Source organism: Pristiophorus japonicus, chromosome 1 (assembly GCF_044704955.1).
Source record: "Pristiophorus japonicus isolate sPriJap1 chromosome 1, sPriJap1.hap1, whole genome shotgun sequence".
NCBI classification, from domain to species: Eukaryota; Metazoa; Chordata; class Chondrichthyes; family Pristiophoridae; genus Pristiophorus; species Pristiophorus japonicus.
The window spans coordinates 2490772-2512715 of record NC_091977.1 but is presented as its reverse complement, the minus strand read 5'-3'; the positions used below and the strand labels follow the sequence as shown (position 1 = coordinate 2512715).

The 21944-nt window shown below is 45.8% G+C and overlaps 1 protein-coding gene across 1 annotated transcript in view; it reads right to left on the bottom strand.

Moving 5' to 3' along the window:
- LOC139261614 (probable G-protein coupled receptor 139) overlaps nucleotides 1–20933 on the bottom strand; it is a 69333-nt gene extending 48400 nt beyond the window's left edge. Inside the window, exons 1-2 of the mRNA XM_070877075.1 lie at nucleotides 20601–20933; nucleotides 9749–9866 (exon numbers count right to left, since the gene is read on the bottom strand). Of these exons, the coding sequence (XP_070733176.1) occupies nucleotides 9749–9866; nucleotides 20601–20933 (451 nt within the window). The remainder of the gene's footprint in view (nucleotides 1–9748; nucleotides 9867–20600) is intronic.
- Nucleotides 20934–21944: the final 1011 nt, after the last annotated feature.

Below are 21944 nucleotides of genomic sequence, written 5' to 3'. Positions count from 1 at the left end.
AGAATTTTAAACGTTTCTATGAGGTCCCCTCTCATTCTTCTGAACTCCAGTGAATACAAGCCCAGTTGATCCAGTCTTTCTTGATAGGTCAGTCCCGCCATCCCGGGAATCAGTCTGGTGGACCTTCGCTGCACTCCCTCAATAGCAAGAATGTCCTTCCTCAGGTTAGGAGACCAAAACTGTACACAATACTCCAGGTGTGGCCTCACCAAGGCCCTGTACAATTGTAGCAACACCTCCCTGCCCTTGTACTCAAATCCCCTCGCTATGAAGGCCAACATGCCATTTGCTTTCTTAACCGCCTGCTGTACCTGCATGCCAACCTTCAATGACTGATGTACCATGACACCCAGGTCTCTTTGCACCTGCCCTTTTCCTAATCTGTCACCATTCAGATAATAGTCTGTCTCTCTGTTTTTACCACCAAAGTGGATAACCTCACATTTATCCACATTATACTTCATCTGCCATGCATTTGCCCACTCACCTAATCTATCCAAGTCGCTCTGCAGCCTCATAGAATCCTCCTTGCAGCTCACACTGACTCCCAACTTAGTGTCATCCGCAAATTTGGAGATACTACATTTAATCCACTTGTCTAAATCATTAATGTACAGTGTAAACAGCTGGGGCCCCAGCACAGAACCTTGCGGTACCCCACTAGTCACTGCCTGCCATTCTGAAAAGTCCTCATTTACTCCTACTCTTTGCTTCCTGTCTGACAACCAGTTCTCAATCCATGTCAGCACACTACCCCCAATCCCATGTGCTTTAACTTTGCACATTAATCTCTTGTGTGGGACCTTGTCGAAAGCCTTCTGAAAGTCCAAATATACCACATCAACTGGTTCTCTCTTGTCCACTCTACTGGAAACATCCTCAAAAAATTCCAGAAGATTTGTCAAGCATGATTTCCCTTTCACAAATCCATGCTGACTTGGACCTATCATATTACCTCTTTCCAAATGCACTGCTATGACATCCTTAATAATTGATTCCATCATTTTACCCACTACCGATGTCAGGCTGACCGGTCTGTAATTCCCTGTTTTCTCTCTCCCTCCTTTTTTAAAAAGTGGGGTTACATTGGCTACCCTCCACTCCATAGGAACTGATCCAGAGTCAATGGAATGTTGGAAAATGACTGTCAATGCATCCACTATTTCCAAGGCCACCTCCTTAAGTACTCTGGGATGCAGTCCATCAGGCCCTGGGGATTTATCGGCCTTCAATCCCATCAATTTCCCCAACACAATTTCCCGACTAATAAGGATTTCCCTCAGTTCCTCCTCCTTTCTAGACCCTCCGACCCCTTTTATATCCGGAAGGTTGTTTGTGTCCTCCTCAGTGAATACCGAACCAAAGTACTTGTTCAATTGGTCCGCCATTTCTTTGTTCCCCGTTATGACTTCCCCTGATTCTGACTGCAGGGGACCTACGTTTGTCTTTACTAACCTTTTTCTCTTTACATATCTATAGAAACTTTTGCAATCCGTCTTAATGTTCCCTGCAAGCTTCTTCTCGTACTCCATTTTCCCTGCCCTAATCAAACCCTTTGTCCTCCTCTGCTGAGTTCTAAATTTCTCCCAGTCCCCGGGTTCTCTGCTATTTCTGGCCAATTTGTATGCCACTTCCTTGGCTTTAATGCTATCCCTGATTTTCCTTGATAGCCACGGTTGAGCCACCTTCCCTTTTTTATTTTTACGACAGACAGGAATGTACAATTGTTGTAGTTCATCCATGCGGTCTCTAAATGTCTGCCATTGCCCATCCACAGTCAACCCCTTCAGTATCATTCGCCAATCTATCCTAGCCAATTCACGCCTCATACCTTCAAATTTACCCTTCTTTAAGTTCTGGACCATGGTCTCTGAATTAACTGTTTCATTCTCCATCCTAATGCAGAATTCCACCATATTATGGTCACTCTTCCCCAAGGGGCCTCGCACAACGGATTGCTAATTAATCCTCTCTCATTACACAACACCCAGTCTAAGATGGCCTCCCCCCTAGTTGGTTCCTCGACATATTGGTCTAAAAAACCTTCCCTTATGCACTCCAGGAAATCCTCCTCTACCGTATTGCTTCCAGTTTGGTTAACCCAATCTATGTGCATATTAAAGTCACCCATTATAACTGCTGCACCTTTATTGCACGCACCCCTAATTTCATGTTTGATGCCCTCCCCAACATCACTACTACTGTTTGGAGGTCTGTACACAACTCCCACTAACGTTTTTTGTCCTTTGGTATTCTGCAGCTCTACCCATATAGATTCCACATCATCCAAGCTAATGTCCTTCCGAACTATTGCCTTAATTTGCTCCTTAACCAGCAATGCTACCCCACCTCCTTTTCCTTTTATTCTATCTTTCCTGAATGTTGAATACCCCTGGATGTTGAGTTCCCAGCCCTGATCATCCTGGAGCCACATCTCCGTAATCCCAATCACATCATATTTTTTAACATCTATTTGCACAGTTAATTCATCCACTTTATTGCGGATACTCCTTGCATTAAGACACAAAGCCTTCAGGCTTGTTCTTTTAACACCCTTTGTCCTTTTAGAATTTTGCTGTACAGTGGCCCTTTTTGTTCTTTGCCTTGGGTTTCTCTGCCCTCCAATTTTCCTCATCTCCTTTCTGTCTTTTGCTTTTGCCTCCTTTTTGTTTCTCTCTGTCTCCCTGCATTGGTTCCCATCCCCCTGCCATATCAGTTTAAATACTCCCCAACAGCACTAGTAAACACTCCCCCTGGGACATTGGTTCTGGTCCTGCCCAGGTGCAGACCGTCCGGTTTGTACTGGTCCCACCTCCCCCAGAACCGGTTCCAATGCCCCATGAATTTGAATCCCTCCCTGTTGCACCACTGCTCAAGCCACGTATTCATCTGAGCTATCCTGCGATTCCTACTCTGACTGTCACGTGGCACTGGTAGCAATCCCAAGATTACTACTTTTGAGGTCCTACTTTTTAATTTAGCTCCTACCTCCTTAAATTCGTTTCGTAGGACCTCATCCCTTTTTTTACCTATGTCGTTGGTACCAATGTGCACCACGACAACTGGCTGTTCTCCCTCCCTTTTTAGAATGTCCTGCACCCGCTCCGAGACATCCTTGACCCTTGCACCAGGGAGGCAACATACCATCCTGGAGTCTCGGTTGCGGCCGCAGAAACGCCTATCTATTCCCCTCACCATTGAATCCCCAATCACTATTGCTCACCCACTCTTTTTCCTGCCCTCCTGTGCAGCAGAGCCAGCCATGGTGCCATGAACTTGGCTGCTGCTGCCCTCCCCTGATGAGTCATCCCGCTCAACAGTACCCAAAGCAGTGTATCTGTTTTGCAGGGGGTTGACCACAGGGGACTCCTGCACTACCTTCCTTGCACTGCTCTTCCTGTTGGTCTTCCATTCCCTATCTGGCTGTGGACCCTTTCCCTGCGGTACGACCAACTCGCTACACGTGATACTCACGTCATTCTCAGCATCGTGGATGCTCCAGAGTGAATCCACCCTCAGCTCCAACTCCGCAACGCGGTCTGTCAGGAGCTGGAGGCGGATACACTTCCCGCACACGTAATCGTCAGGGACACTGGAAGTGTCCCTGAGTTCCCACATGGTACAGGAGGAGCATAACACCCGACCGAGCTCTCCTGCCATGACTTAACCCTTATATACACTTAAATTGGCAACAACAATATTAAAAGTTACTCACTGATATAGAAGAGAAAAAAGAAAAACTACTCACCAATCACCAGCCAATCACTTACCCTCTTGGCTGTGACGTCACCTTTTGATTTCTTTCTACTTCTTTTTTGCCTTCTCCCTGTAGCTGCACAAGTCCCGCCTTTTATAGGCCTCTCCACGCACCTCCTCGACTCTGCTCCCAACTGCCGCCGATGCTAGCCCCGGACTCCCTGCTCTGCCTTTTATAGGCCTCACCCCGCACCTCCTCGACGCTGCTCCCGACTGCCGCCGACACCAGATACACTAACAGCGAGATACCAGTTACACTAACAGCGAGGTACAAGGGACACTAACAGCGAGGTACCAGATACACTAACAGTGAGGTACCAGATACACTAACAGTGAGGTACCAGGGACACTAACAGCGAGGTACCAGATACACTAACAGTGAGGTACCAGGGACACTAACAGCGAGGTACCAGATACACTAACAGTGAGGTACCAGATACACTAACAGTGAGGTACAAGGGACACTAACAGCGAGATACCAGTTACACTAACAGCGAGGTACAAGGGACACTAACAGCGAGATACCAGATACACTAACAGCGAGGTACCAGGGACACTAACAGCGAGGTACCAGATACACTAACAGTGAGGTACCAGATACACTAACAGTGAGGTACCAGATACACTAACAGCGAGGTACCAGATACACTAACATCGAGGTAAGAGATACACTAACAGCGAGGTATAAGGGACACTAACAGTGAGGTACCAGATACACTTACATCGAGGTACCAGTGTGAATGTTTGACAATGTATAGAGACAGTGAAATTGAACAAAGGATTCATGGCGGAATAGCTTTAACAATGTCAGACTGCAAATGTTACAACATTGATACAACTAACAGACTGACTCAAGGTCTTGCTAAGTCACACCAGTAAACTTGAAACAATAACCAGAGTGAGAAAGGCTTTGAAAGGCTCTTTGTGTAAAAACAGCCCATACTGATGTCGGCTCATGAGTGGACAAAGGGAAGGAGGGATCAAAGGGGATAGGCTGAACTGAATGTCACTCTAATTGTATCTTGTACTGAAAATGTATAACCGTTGCGACTTTACAATGTAACGGCACTTGTCCGAGGGAAGTGGGCGCACTCTGAGGGAGAGCATTCCTTCTTTCGGATAAGTCCCAGCCGGTGAAACAAAAGAATAAAGACTGCTTTGTTATAAGCTTCTTTGGTGTTCGCCTCATTGTATTCGCTGAAACAGATTGAGGGAAAAGAATCCAGAATCAACATTTGGTGTCAGAAGTGGGATCTCAATGGACGACTGCTGAAAAGTTGAGAATTAAGAGCCAGACTAGCCTTGGACGAGACGGGAGGAAAGTGGCCACTGGAGTGAGTATACTTTAAATACCACTGCAGTTTCCTTCAGTTTCAAAAGTCTGAGGAAAGTTTGGCCACTCGCTGGATCTCAGGTAGTGTCTGAACGAGATCCAGGACAATCTGGCGAATACATTTTAAACTTAGAATAGGGAAGGTTAGGGAAATCGCGCAGCGACACGAACCGGGCGGCGACTCGGAAGGATAGGTTAGAATGGGTAAATCTGGAACCTTGAACAAATTAATCGCGCGGTGACGCGAACAGGAAAACCGGACGGCGACTCGGAAGGATGAACAATCGCGCGGCGACGTGAACCGCGGAGGTTAGGGAATTACGTAAAATTAAGCCTCGGGGCGACGAGGGACTGTGTAAATTTAAAATTGTACTTATTCCAGGTACGGCGTCGATCTTGTATATCACTTGGTCCGCCTAGGCTCTGGATAAGATAACTTATTCCACCGCGGGGCGATGTTGGGACAATCGGGGCTAATTAGGACCTTGATCCTACGCGGGGTGACGCGAGGATGGGTAATTTAGATAAAACGACGAATTCTCTGAAAGGTCATGGATCCAAAAATAAAGCCGGCCAAAACAATTAACAGGAAAGAAGAGGTACTTTTGTGAACGTCTGTTTTAAATGAGAAGTGCTTGTGTGATTTTGACTGTGGATAAGAAAGCCTGTTTGGGAAACCGGGGAGTTGTGGTTGTTTTAGCATCACCCACTTTTTCAAACAGAATGAAAGTTTTTCTTAACCCTTCGTAGTGTTGTCCTGTATGTGGGAAGTTTTAAGAGTGTGAACCTCATTGAATTACATATATTCGGATGATAAGTTACGGAGCTAGGAAATGCACAAAGGATAGGTTTGTTGAGTAAAAGATAAAAAAATACATGGTCCCGGTGGTTGAAAAAAAAAGAATGTATTTGACATTCTCACTTACTTGTCGAAAGAAAATGCAATGATTGATGACATTGGGTTGAAAGACATAAATTTAGTCTCGGAATGAGATAAAGAATGCCTTTTAAAAAAAAAAGCTTCTAAGCTCAAAAAAAGTTTTAACTAAAGATTGAAATTACAAAGTTTGAATTGGGATTTTGAGAAATTCAGAGAAGGCACAGCAAAATACTGAGGTGGATTCAAAAAAAAAATTATTATATTAAATCTGCAGTTTAGAAGAGACAGTATAACACGACCTTGAGGCTGGAACAATTGAGATAATGAAAAGCAGCCCTCAGCCTATGTGCCAGACTTCCCTCTAGTTATGGAAAAGACGAAAAAAAAGACGCAACCTTGAAAGAAAACAAATTTAATGAATTTGAAAGAAAAAGTGTCTTCGAATGTCTGAGGTTTTAAATTAACAAATTTACCAAGACCCGAGCCCTCTGTGTAAAATACAAAACCTAATTTGAAGAAAAGAGATCTTAAAAGAAAAAAAAAACGTAACCTACTAAATAGGTGCTGAAAGGAAAAAAAATGTTCTGAGATTTTAAATTATAAGAAAGTTCCACTGCAGTTTGAAAAGATGCATCACTTCTGTCAAGTTGGCAGGAAAATACCATTAAATTAGGATTCTCATTGACAGAAGGAGGACATGTTAAAATCGTAGACGTCTTAAAGAAAGAGTGCACGCACGAGAAATGTACTAAGAGTTCCACTCGGACCTCTGAAAAAGGTATCGACAGACTACGTAGTCAAATGGTTGGCTTTGCATTGACCGAGGCTGATGACGAAATTGAATTTCAGTAAACAAATAGCTATTAAAATGTGTGGTCTCGTTTTAAATTATTAAAAAAAAATCTTTGGCAAGTACTCGAATTAGGAGTTAAAAAAATTGGAGTTTAATCTAAATGCTCCCTTTCCTGATGAGAAGACTTTTATTATGACGGCTTTACTAATGATTTCTGCTGTTTAACGGATTCCTAATTTCTCAGCAAGTTTTGAAGGCACAAAGACTTTTTTTTCAGATGATTATGTGAAGTTACGTAATGACATCAGGTCTTCTTACAAACCTGTAAAGGAGTTAACCCTTTCCATTGACAGCCGTTTTATACTGAACATTATTAATTTGGATTTCTTAATAGAAAAAAGACTCACCTAACAGAGGAAACAAAAATAAAAACAGAACTAGCTTATGTAATAATACTTGCCTGATAAATACTCAAACAAAACAAATTGAAGAGCTAAAAGGCTAAGATAAATAGCTGAAAGAGATCCACAAACCCAACCTAACCCTGACCTCCGATTTCACGGAGTGACCTCGACATGCATGAGTCAAACTAAAAAAACCTTGCAAAAGATAAGTTAGCCTCAGAAAAACCAATGCCAACTATCCAAGATGTCATTAAAGCACAGGAGGACGCTCCTGAAAAAGATAAACTGTTGTGGAAAGATTATGGATGTACTTATGACAATGTCTCTAAACTCTGGACCACTCCCGCGGAACAGACTTGCATGTCTGACGAGTTGGCCTTATGGGTTATTGAATGTATGCACTTTGCTACTCATTGTGGAGCAAGGACAACAAGTGACACGCTTTTGGCCACTTGGTGGCACCCTAGACTCCAGGCTCTGGCCCAGAACATCAGTAGTCGCTGCCTTGTTTGCCAACAGCATAATCCATGGAAGGGAGTCCCCTGTGATTGGGGTAAGACGCCCCTACCAGAAGGTCCCTTTGAGACCTTGCAGTTGGACTACATTGAGTTGCAAAGAGTTCAGTGTTACAAATATGTGTTAGTAATAGTAGATGTGTTCAGCAAATGGATTGAAGCTTACCCTACCCTGGACAATAAGGCTCAAACTGTTGTTAAGGTGTTAATGAGGGAAATTGTTCCTAGATATGGTATCCCAGCTCGACTGAGTTCCGATAATGGCCCTCACTTTATTGGCCAAGTTAACAAAGAATTCTGTTCCCAGATGCGCATTAACCAGCAGCTGCATTGTGCCTACCGACCCCAAGCTGCGGGATTAGTTGAACGTGCTAATCAACTCGTAAAACCAAGCTTGCAAAACTGGTAGCATCAACCGGACTCAATTGGCTTAAACTCCTTCCCATAGCCCTATTCCAGATCCGAACCACTCCCACCGGTAAGGCTAGAAATTGACCCCCGCTGAGGTCATTTATGGTAGGCCCCTTAGGACCCCCTGGAATCAGAATGTTCCCTCCACTGTCCAGTTCCACCACATGACTGAGGAAATGACCACCTATGTTCTTTCCCTGACTCAGGCTCTGCAAATAGCCCACAACCAGGTCCGAGATGCTCACCTCGACCTCCCAGTTTTACCCAAATCATCCCTCGTGGCACCAGGGAAGTACGTCCTGATGGATTCGGAAGGGATTAGAGCCACGATGGGAGGGGCCTTTTCAGGTGTTACTTACTACCCCCACTGCAGCTAAGGTTGAGGGGAGAAGTGCCTGGGTTCACCTGCACCACTGCAAGCTCACCACCCTCTAAAAAACCTATTTTACTGGTTATTCTAACTCCTGTTTCTGTTCCAGACTTCCTCTTCTCCATAGCTGAATAAAGTTCTTTCTAGGAGCGTCCTGACTAGCCGAATGGGTCCAGAGGAGAACAGTTTGAACTCCTACCCGTAGTGATAGACAACCAGCTACACCGACGGTGACCTGAGAAGAGAGGCGAGAAAACGGAACTCTTTGAATCAGCAAAATATTCGGACTATTTATCCTTGTCCATAGAGACGCTACAAGAAACATTTTGTTCCCGAGTAATAAGATGAAACTGTGTCTGTGTGCCACAGACTGTATAGTAGCTTTGGTGTACGACAGGTGTGGTGCATGGGAGGGGAAACTGAAGCGAGATCTCCATGTAAACACCTTTTTGTACATGTCTTATGTTTATGCGTGAAATGGGAACTTTTCTAGATGCTGGATGTGTTCACATATTCCAAAACATTCCAAAGGGGGAATTCCTTTACGCCCCGTTCCACTGACCCTAACTGAGACTGTCAGGTGGCTTCTGAGCTAGACTAGCATGAGAGGAGGGGGGCCAATACGAAAGATGAAAGGCGGGTCAAGATGTTGGTCTGGGACCAACCAGACTTTCAGCTGCGAGGCGGCCTGCCCTTCGGAGCTTTCCCCCAACTGTGAAAGAGATAATAATGATACTTGCTTCTCACGTATCCCTCTTGCTTTCAAAGATTGCAATCTAACAGGTATCGTCAGAGGGATCACGGAGGGCAGGAGGAGCATCATACCATTACCATGTGGACAATCACGGGGACGTCACTAAGTGGGAGAGTGCTGGGTACCCCATTAGTCAAACGTTCCAGGGATGGTACCAGCCACCCTACCACCGTAAAAAGGAACCCCCATTCTTAGTCCTGACCAATACCTCGGGGATCGGGAGGCCAACCGGGGCCATATGTTTAACCCGAAATGACACCAGTAGCAAGGGACATGTCATAGGGTACAGCGATTGCCCACCCAACCTCAACATCACAACAGGTGCACGAGTCACTATCCTCTCTCACCTTCCGAATAGCACAGGTGGAGGTCTGTGGGCCCAGTCTTGGGACCCCAACACAATATACATAGAGGCAGCGTATAACGGCACGTATTTTGTGTGCGGGCATAGGGTATATCCCTGGTTGCCTAAGCGATGGACAGGGTCCTGCTATCTGGGATATGTGGTGCCATTTGTGCGGCAAACACATACCCTGGCGGAAGTACATGCCTCCAGCCGACACAGGCGAGCCCTCACCCCCGATGAAAGATTCTTTGGGATCATGATGTTCCCATTCAGGATAGGTCGCACCATGGATGAAGTACAGAACCTAGAGAGGGTATTGGAACAGATAGCTAACTATACTGCCGAAGCTCTGGAGGACATCATGGCCGAAATGGTAGCAATAAGGACCGTAGCATTACAAAACCGAATGGCCCTCGATTATCTGTTAGCTGAGAAAGGGGGATCGTGTGCCCTGATAGGATCTGAATGCTGCACTTACATCCCCGATAATTCAGAAAACATAACCAATCTCGCAGATCACATAAGAAGAGAGGTAACGAAGTTATCCACGCCAGCAGGAGGATCTAGCTGGTTTGATTGGCTATTAGGTGGATCTTGGGGATCCTATCTAATGCATGGGGCAATTATTCTCATCGTAGAAATAATTACTGTTGCTTGATTATTGGTTGCTTTAACCTTTGTTGTAAAGTCATGATGGCAAGGTTAGCAAACCCTCTTGTGGCCAGGGGCTCCCGGGTTATGATCCAGCAAACTAAAGACCGACTCGACAAGGAGGATCAGGAAAGATAGTGCGAACGGCTGAATGCGATACTCCTGGAATAGTCACCAGGGTTATCATGGAAATTTAAAAGGGGGATATGTGAACGTTTGAAAATGTATAGGGACAGTGAAATTGAACAAAGGATTCATGGAGGAATAGCTTTAAGAATGTCAGACTGCAAATGTTACAACATTGATACAACTAACAGGCTGACTCAAGGTCTTGCTAAGTCACACCAGTAAACTTGAAACAATAACCAGGGTGACAAAGGCTCTGTGTAAAAACAGGCCATACAGCTGTCGGCTCATGAGTGGATAAAGGGAAGGAGGGATCAAAGGGAATAGGCTGAACTGAATGTCACTCTAATTGTATCTTGTACTGAAAATGTCTAACCATTGCGACTTTACAATGTAACGGCACTTGTCCGAGGGAAGTGGGCACACTCTGAGGGAGAGCATTCCTTCTTTCGGATAAGTCCCGGCCGGTGAAACAAAAGAATAAAGACTGCTTTGTTATAAGCTTCTTTGGTGTTCGCCTCATTGTATTCGCTGAAACAGATTGAGGGAAAAGAATTCAGAATCAACACCAGGGACTCTAACAGTGAGGTACCAGATACACTAACAGTGAGGTACCAGATACACAAACAGCGAGGTACCAGATACACTAACAGTGAGGTACCAGATACACTAACAGCGAGGTACCAGATACACGAACAGTGAGGTACCAGGGACACTAACAGTGAGGTACCAGGGACACTAACAGTGAGGTATCAGGGACACTAACAGCGAGGTACCAGGGACACTAACAGCGAGGTACCAGGGACACTAACAGTGAGGTACCAGATACACTAACAGTGAGGTATCAGGGACACTAACAGCGAGGTAACAGGGACACTAACAGCGAGGTACCAGATACACTAACATCGAGGTAAGAGATACACTAACAGCGAGGTACCAGGGACACTAAAAGTGAGGTACCAGATACACTAACAGTGAGGTACCAGATACACTAACAGTGAGGTACCAGATACACTAACAGTGAGGTATCAGATACATTAACAGTGAGGTACCAGATACACTAACAGTGAGGTACCAGGGACACTAACAGTGAGGTACCAGGGACACTAACAGTGATGTACCAGATACACTAACAGCGAGGTACCAGGGACACTAACAGTGAGGTACCAGATACACTAACAGTGAGGTACCAGATACACAAACAGCGAGGTACCAGATACACTAAAAGTGAGGTACCAGATACACTAACAGCGAGGTACCAGATACACTAACAGTGAGGTATCAGGGACACTAACAGCGAGGTACCAGGGACACTAACAGCGAGGTACCAGGGACACTAACAGTGAGGTACCAGATACACTAACAGTGAGGTATCAGGGACACTAACAGCGAGGTACCGTATACACTAACATCGAGGTAAGAGATACACTAACAGCGAGGTACCAGGGACACTAAAAGTGAGGTACCAGATACACTAACAGTGAGGTACCAGATACACTAACAGTGAGGTACCAGATACACTAACAGTGAGGTACCAGGGACACTAACAGTGAGGTACCAGGGACACTAACAGTGATGTACCAGATACACTAACAGCGAGGTACCAGGGACACTAACAGTGAGGTACCAGATACACTAACAGTGAGGTACCATGGACACTAACAGTGAGGTACCAGGGACACTAACAGGAAGGTACCAGAGACACTAACAGTGAGGTCCCAGGGACACTAACAGCGAGGTACCAGGGACACTAACAGCGAGGTACCAGATACACTAACAGCGAGGTACCAGGGACACTAACAGCGAGATACCAGATACACTAACAGCAAGGTGCCAGATACACTAACAGCGATGTACCAGGTACACTAACAGTGAGATACCAGAAACACTTACAGTGAGGTACGAGATAAACTAACATCGAGGTACCAGGGACAATAACATCGAGGTTCCACGGACAATAACAGCGAGGTACCAGGGACACTAACAGCGAAGTACCAGATACATGAACAGTGAGGTACTAGATACACTAACAGTTAGGTACCAGATACACTAACAGTGAGGTACCAGATACACTAACAGCGAGGTACCAGGGACACTAACAGTGAGGTACCAGGGACACTAACAGCGAGGTACCAGATACACTAACAGTGAGGTACCTGATACACCAACAGTGAGGTCCCAGGGACACCAACAGTGAGGTACGAGATACACTAACAGCAAGGTACGAGATACACTAACAGCGAGGTACCAGGGACGCTAACAGCGAGGTACCAGGGACACTAACAGTGAGGTACCAGGGACACTAACAGTGAGGTACCAGGGACACTAACAGTGAGGTACCAGATACACTAACAGCGAGGTACTGGGGACACTAACAGCGAGGTACCAGATACACTAAAAGCGAGATAACAGTGTAGTGTAACAAAATTTGCAGATGACACAAAGATTAGAGGGAAAGCGGGTTGTGTCGAGGACACAGAAATGCGGCAAAGATATTTAGATAGATTAAGCGAATGGGCTAAGGTTTGGCAGATGGAATACAATATCGGAAACTGTGAGGTCATCCACCTTGGAAATAAAAATAGTAAAAGGGAATATTATTTGAATGGGGAGAAATTACAACATGCTGAGATGCAGAGGGACCTGGGGGTCCTTGTGCATGAATCCCAAAAAGTTATTTTGCAGGTGCAGCAGGTAATCAGGAAGGTGAATGGAATGTTGGCCTTCATTGCGAGAGGGATGGAGTACAAAAGCAGGGAGGTCCTGCTGCAACTGTACAGGGTATTGGTGGGGCCGCACCTGGAGTACTGCGTGCAGTTTTGGTCACCTTACTTAAGGAAGGATATACTAGCTATGGAGGCGGTACATAAACGATTCACGAGGCTGATTCTGGAGATGAGGGGGTTACCTTATGATGATAGATTGAGTAGACTGGGACTTTATTCGTTGGAGGTCAGAAGGATGAGGGGTGATCTTATAGAAACTTTTACAAAAATGAAAGGGATAGACAAGATAGAGGCAGAGAGGTTGTTTCCACCGGTCGGAGAGACTAGAACTCGGGGGCACAGCCTCAAAAAACGGGGGAGCCAATTTAAAACCAAGTTGAGAAGGAATTTCTTCTCCCAGTGGGTGGTGAATCTGTGGAATTCTCGGCCCAAGGAAGCAGTTGAGGCTAGCTCATTGAATGTATTCAAATCACAGATAGATAGATTTTTAACCAATAAGGGAATTACGGGTTATGGGGAGCGGGCGGGTAAGTGGAGCTGAGTCCACGGCCAGATCAGCCATGATCTTTTTGAATGGCGGAGCTGGTTCGAGGGGCTAGATTGCCTACTCCTGTTCCTAATTCTTATGTTCTTATGTTCTTATGTTCTAACAGTGAGGTACCAGATGCACAAACAGCGAGGAACCAGGGACACTAACAGCGAGGAACCAGGGACACCAACAGCGAGGTAAAAGATACACTAACAGTGAGGTACCAGATACACTAACAGCGAGGTACCAGGGGCACTAACAGCGAGGTACCAGATACACTAACAGTGAGGTACCAGATACACTAACAGTGAGGTACCAGATACACTAACAGTGAGGTATCAGATACATTAACAGTGAGGTACCAGATACACTAACAGTGAGGTACCAGGGACACTAACAGTGAGGTACCAGGGACACTAACAGTGATGTACCAGATACACTAACAGCGAAGTACCAGGGACACTAACAGTGAGGTACCAGATACACTAACAGTGAGGTACCAGATACACAAACAGCGAGGTACCAGATACACTAAAAGTGAGGTACCAGATACACTAACAGCGAGGTACCAGATACACTAACAGTGAGGTATCAGGGACACTAACAGCGAGTTACCAGGGACACTAACAGCGAGGTACCAGGGACACTAACAGTGAGGTACCAGATACACTAACAGTGAGGTATCAGGGACACTAACAGCGAGGTACCGTATACACTAACATCGAGGTAAGAGATACACTAACAGCGAGGTACCAGGGACACTAAAAGTGAGGTACCAGATACACTAACAGTGAGGTACCAGATACACTAACAGTGAGGTACCAGATACACTAACAGGGAGGTGCCAGATACACTAACAGTGAGGTACCAGATACACTAACAGTGAGGTACCAGGGACACTAACAGTGAGGTACCAGGGACACTAACAGTGATGTACCAGATACACTAACAGCGAGGTACCAGGGACACTAACAGTGAGGTACCAGATACACTAACAGTGAGGTACCATGGACACTAACAGTGAGGTACCAGGGACACTAACAGGAAGGTACCAGAGACACTAACAGTGAGGTCCCAGGGACACTAACAGCGAGGTACCAGGGACACTAACAGCGAGGTACCAGATACACTAACAGCGAGGTACCAGGGACACTAACAGCGAGATACCAGATACACTAACAGCAAGGTGCCAGATACACTAACAGCGATGTACCAGGTACACTAACAGTGAGATACCAGAAACACTTACAGTGAGGTACGAGATAAACTAACATCGAGGTACCAGGGACAATAACATCGAGGTTCCACGGACAATAACAGCGAGGTACCAGGGACACTAACAGCGAAGTACCAGATACATGAACAGTGAGGTACTAGATACACTAACAGTTAGGTACCAGATACACTAACAGTGAGGTACCAGATACACTAACAGCGAGGTACCAGGGACACTAACAGTGAGGTACCAGGGACACTAACAGCGAGGTACCAGATACACTAACAGTGAGGTACCAGATACACCAACAATGAGGTCCCAGGGACACTAACAGTGAGGTACGAGATACACTAACAGCAAGGTACGAGATACACTAACAGCGAGGTACCAGGGACGCTAACAGCGAGGTACCAGGGACACTAACAGTGAGGTACCAGGGACACTAACAGTGAGGTACCAGGGACACTAACAGTGAGGTACCAGATACACTAACAGCGAGGTACTGGGGACACTAACAGCGAGGTACCAGATACACTAAAAGCGAGATAACAGTGTAGTGTAACAAAATTTGCAGATGACACAAAGATTAGAGGGAAAGCGGGTTGTGTCGAGGACACAGAAATGCGGCAAAGATATTTAGATAGATTAAGCGAATGGGCTAAGGTTTGGCAGATGGAATACAATATCGGAAACTGTGAGGTCATCCACCTTGGAAATAAAAATAGTAAAAGGGAATATTATTTGAATGGGGAGAAATTACAACATGCTGAGATGCAGAGGGACCTGGGGGTCCTTGTGCATGAATCCCAAAAAGTTATTTTGCAGGTGCAGCAGGTAATCAGGAAGGTGAATGGAATGTTGGCCTTCATTGCGAGAGGGATGGAGTACAAAAGCAGGGAGGTCCTGCTGCAACTGTACAGGGTATTGGTGGGGCCGCACCTGGAGTACTGCGTGCAGTTTTGGTCACCTTACTTAAGGAAGGATATACTAGCTATGGAGGCGGTACAGAAACGATTCACGAGGCTGATTCTGGAGATGAGGGGGTTACCTTATGATGATAGATTGAGTAGACTGGGACTTTATTCGTTGGAGGTCAGAAGGATGAGGGGTGATCTTATAGAAACTTTTAAAAAAATGAAAGGGATAGACAAGATAGAGGCAGAGAGGTTGTTTCCACCGGTCGGAGAGACTAGAACTCTGGGGCACAGCCTCAAAAAACGGGGGAGCCAATTTAAAACCAAGTTGAGAAGGAATTTCTTCTCCCAGTGGGTGGTGAATCTGTGGAATTCTCGGCCCAAGGAAGCAGTTGAGGCTAGCTCATTGAATGTATTCAAATCACAGATAGATAGATTTTTAACCAATAAGGGAATTACGGGTTATGGGGAGCGGGCGGGTAAGTGGAGCTGAGTCCACGGCCAGATCAGCCATGATCTTTTTGAATGGCGGAGCTGGTTCGAGGGGCTAGATTGCCTACTCCTGTTCCTAATTCTTATGTTCTTATGTTCTTATGTTCTAACAGTGAGGTACCAGATGCACAAACAGCGAGGAACCAGGGACACTAACAGCGAGGAACCAGGGACACCAACAGCGAGGTAAAAGATACACTAACAGTGAGGTACCAGATACACTAACAGCGAGGTACCAGGGGCACTAACAGCGAGGTACCAGATACACTAACAGTGAGGTACCAGATACACTAACAGCGAGGAACCAGGGACACTAATATCGAGGTACCAGATACACTAACAGTGAGGTACGAGGGACACTAGCTGCGAGGTACCAGGGACACTAACAGCGAGGTACCAGGGACACTAACAGCGAGGAACCAGATTCACTAACAGTGAGGTACGAGGGACACTAGCTGCGAGGTACCAGGAACACTAACAGCGAGGTACAAGGGACACTAGCTGCGAGGTACCAGATACACTAACAGTGAGGTACCAGGGACACTAACAGCGAGGTACCAGGGACACTAACAGCGATGTACCGGGGACACTAACAGCGAGGTACCAGATACACTAACAGTGAGGTACCAGGGACACTAACAGCGAGGTATCAGATACACTTGCAGCGAGGTACCAGATACACTAACAGTGAGGGACCAGATACACTAACAGCGAGGTACCAGATACACTAACAGTGAGGTACCAGGGACACTAATAATGAGGTACCAGGGACACTAACAGCAAGGTACCAGGGACACTAACAGCGAGATACCAGGGACACAAACAGCGATGTACCGGGGACACTAACAGCGAGGTACCAGATACACTAACAGTGAGGTACCAGGGACACTAACAGCGAGGTATCAGATACACTTGCAGCGAGGTACCAGATACACTAACAGTGAGGTACCAGATACACTAACAGCGAGGTACCAGGGACACTAACAACGAGGTATCAGATACACTAACAGTGAGGTACCAGGGACACTAATAATGAGGTACCAGGGACACTAACAGCAAGGTACCAGGGACAATAACAGTGAGGTAACAGGGACACTAACAGTGAGGTACTGGATATGCTGACAGTGAGATACCAGATACACTAACAGCGAGGTACCAGGGACACTAACAGCAGCGAGGTTGTGGGAGGTGGGTAAATGACACTAATAGTCATACAGGGAAATGCGAATTACAGGATTAATTGCTGGATCCGAATTCCAAGAGGAATCCCAACAACAGTGAAGGAGGGATAGTAAATGACAAAAACAGTAATGCTGTGAAATTTAATTGATAGAATGAAAGCTGGATACAGAGACTAACCAGGGACACCAACAACACCGAGGATGTGCCAGTATTTTTAAACAACAACACGTGTATTCGCAAAATGCAACAACTTGACAGGCAGAATACCATGAATAACTGATTATTCCCTGGTATATCGCAAGAATGATATTGGACTGAAACATGGTTGATATAATTAATAACTGAAAATAGCTACTTACTAGGAACACCAGCAGCAGCGAGTAGAGGATAGTAAATATATTGTATTTCAAACAGTGCTATTCTTATCTTCGCTTCAAGAAGCCATCTATCAAGAATGAATTGCAAATCATCAGTAATGGGAGGCGGTGGTGGGGCGGGAGGCACAACCATGACTACCCTTCTGTGAGTCACTTCTGGTATCTGTGCTGGAGGCAACGCGCTGATTGTGTGAGGTGAAACATTGAAGGGAGGTCCTTCCATAGAGCAGAGGGAAATCCCCGAATGACATCATTAGGCGTCACTGTAACTGACATTAATTACAGTCATTGAACAAACAGACTAATTGAACCATTGTCACCACAGTACTTTACTGCAACTTCATCTAGCTCACCGTATTGTACACAGTTTTACATTAAAAGTGAGATAATATGTGATTCTTCACCCACCCATAAAATACGGAGGACAGAGAGAACAGAATTTATATTCCTGTATTGAATTAAAACTGAGAATAAAAGATGAGAAAGTGACAGAAACAAAGGGAGGGATAAAAGATGAAAAGACGGATTGCAGCAATCTTGTTCTCTGATGCATTGGATCCCAGGCCATCAGGCTAAACACAATCCCAATCAATAAATGTTCCCAAATGGCATCTGAGAGATGATCGCTGTAATGGGATCAATGGGACTTGCGTACATGACACAGATCCAGCCTCAATCCAGGAATTCCATTCCTAAGGCCCGCTAGATTATAGTGCTTCCACTTCAGTCTCGGAATTTCATTCCCGGGACATTCTATATTGTCTGACACTCGAACAAGAACAACAGGTTATTTGTGAAGAATGACCTTACCCAGTCAAGCGTCTCATTTATCGAGGGGAGGAATAATAAAAGGAGCAAAGGTTTTATCCCATGGAATCAAAGGAAATTGCTTAAAATATTAACCATTGAGATAAATACCGTGTAAATATCTCAATACTCCATGAAACGCTCTCAAAACATTGAAGTCTCACCTAATCGTAATCTTATTCTGAGAACCATATCTAGCAGTCAACATTCTGGATTCTCCCAACACCATCCCAGTCTAGGTCCTCTTCCACCGCCCCAGGGAAGTTGGGTCACATTTTTGTGCAGTCGGAAAGGATTGGCTCTGAGATTCCAAACATTGACTCTGGACCACATGAGTTCTTATGGAATTAGGTCAAACAATTAGGACAAGGAAACCCCATGCTGTTTACCACATATCGCCCTCCCTCAGTTGAGGAATCAGCACTCCTCCATGTTGAACAACACTTGGAAGAAGAATTGAGAGTAGCAACGTCAGAGAATGTACCCTGAGTTGCAGATTTCAATGTCCATCGCCAAGACTGGCTCAGTAGATCCACTACTGACAGAGCCAGCCGAGTCCTGAAGGACATAGCTGCCAGACTAGGCATGCAGCACATGGTGAGAGAACCAACACCAGGGGAACACATACTTGAACTCATCCTCCCCAGTCTACCTCTAGCAGACATTATTGGTATGTTGGTGTCATTGGTAAGGCCAGCATTTATTGCCCAACCATAACTGACCTTGCATCACTGCAGTCCATGTGTTGAAGGTTCACTCACAATGCTGTAAAGGATGGAGTTCCAGGATTTAGACCGAGCAGCGATGAAAGAACGTCGATATATTTCCAAGTCTGGATGGTGTGTAACATCGAGGGGAACTGGCAGGTGGTGGTGTTCCCATGTGCCTGCTCCCCTTGTCCATCTAGATGGTAGAATTTGAGTATTTGGGAGGTGCTGCCAAAGAAGCATTGGTGAGTTGTCACAGTGCGCCTTATAGATGGTCTACACTACAGCCACGGTGCGACAGTGGTGGAGGGAGTGAATGATTAAGGGGTTGGATGGGATACAAATCATGCGGGCTGCTTTGTCCTTGATGGTGTTGAGCTTCTTGAGTGTTTTTGGTGCTGCACTCATCCAGGCAATTGGAGCATATTCCATCACACTCCTGACATGTGCCTTGTAGATGGAGGAAAGCCTTGGGGATTCGAGAGTGATGCAGAATAATCTGCATCTGATGTGTTCCTATTACCAAGGTTTGGTTCATCCAGTTAAGTTTCTGGTCAATGGTAACCCCCAGGATGTCGACGATTGGGGGATTCAGCGATGGAAAGCCCGTTGAATATCAGTGGGAGGTGGTTAGACTCTCGCTTGTTGGAGATGGTCATTGCCTGGCACTTGTGTGGTGTGAATATAACTTGCCACTTTACAGCCCGAGCTTGAATGTTGTCCACGTCTTGCTGCATGTGGCATGGACTGCATCATTTTCGGAGGAGTTGCGAACGGAACTGAACATTGTGCAATCATACCCACTTGTGACATTATGATGGAGGGAGGGTCATTGATGAAGCAGCTGAAGATGGTTGAGCTTAGGACACTGCCCTGAGGAACTCCTGCAATGATGTCCTGGGGCTGTGATAATTGACCTACAACCACCACAACCATCTTCCTTTGTTCTAGCTGTGACTCCAGCCAATGGAGAGTTTCCCCCCTGATTCCCATTGACTTCAATTTTACTAGGGCTGCTTGGTGCCACACTCAGTCAAATGCTGCCTTGATGTCAAGGGCAGTCACTCTCACCTTACCTCTGGAATTCAGCTCTTTAGTCCATGTTTGGACCAAGCCTGTAATGGGGTCTGGAGCCGACTGGTCCTGGCGGTACACAAACTAGCTTCTGTGAGCAAGGCTATTAGTGAGTAAGTGTCATTTGATTGTACGGTTGATGAGACCTTCTATCACTTTGCTGATTATTGAGAGTAGACTGATGGAGTGGTAATTGTCTGGATTGGATTTGTCCTGCTCTTTGTGGACAGGACATACCTGGGCAGATTTCCACATTGTCGGAGAGACGCCAGTGTTGTAGCTGTACTGGAACAGCTTGTCTAAAGGCACGGCTACTTCTGGAGCACAAGTCTTCAGCACGACTTTCGGGAAGTTTTCAGGTCCCATAGTCTTTGCTGTATCCAGCGCACGCTGCTGTTTCTTGATATCACCAGGAGTGAAGACTGGCTTCTGTGATGAGTTTACCTCTGGAGGAGGATGACATGGATAATCCACTCTGCATTTCTGGCTGAAGATGGTTCTACACGATTCAGCCTTGTCTTTTGCACTTGTGTGCTGGGCTCCATCATCATTGAGGATAGGGATATTCATGGAGCTTCCTCCTCCCGTTAGTTGTTTAATGGTCCACTATCATTCCCAGCTGGATTGGCAGGACTGCAGATCTTTAATCTGATCCATTAATTGTGGGATGACTTAGCTTTGTTAGTAGCATGCTGCCTCCGCTGGTTAGCATGCATGTAGTCCTGAGTTGCAGCATCACCAGCTTGGCACCACGTTTTTAGGTACAGCTGGTGCTGCTCCCAGCATGCACCTCTGAACACCGCATTGGACCAGGGTTGATCCGCTGGCTTGATGGTAACGATAGAGTTAGATATATGTCGGTCCATGAGATTATAGATTGTGCTGGAATAACATTGTGCTGCTGGTGATGGCCCACAATGCCTGATGGATACCCAGGTTTTAGCTGCTAGATCAGTTCCGAATCTATTCAATTTAGCACGGTGGTAGTTGCACACAAGACGATTGAATATTACCTCAGTCTCCACAAAGACTGTGCGCTGATCACTGCTATCAATGCAGTCATGGACAGATGCATCCGCGACAGGTAGATTGGGGAGGCCGAGGTCAAGTAGGTATTTTTCTTGTGTTGGTTCTTTCACCACCTGCTGCAGGCTCGGTTTGGCAATTATGCCCATGAGGACTGGGCCAGCTCGGTCAGTAGTGGTGCTACAGAGCCACTCTTGATGATGGACATTGAAGTCCCCCACCCACAGTACATTCTGTGCCCTTGATACTCTCAGTGCTTCTTGCAAGTGGTGTTCAACACGATTCACAGGCTGATGGAGGGCGGTAGAAGACTGTAAGCTGGTGATGGATCTGTACTTACAGAGACTTCCCACTGGTATCACATCGTGGGTCTGCACTTACAGACATTCAATGTCAGAGTCAAAAGTGCTTCTGATCTCACATATATTCCATTGGGAGAGTCATAGAACGGGTCTGTATTTATAGGGATTCAATATCGGAGTCACACTGTATATCTGCTCAGGATGACTAGTTACAGTAACTATACAGGGGAGTCACAACGTCGGTCTGTACTTA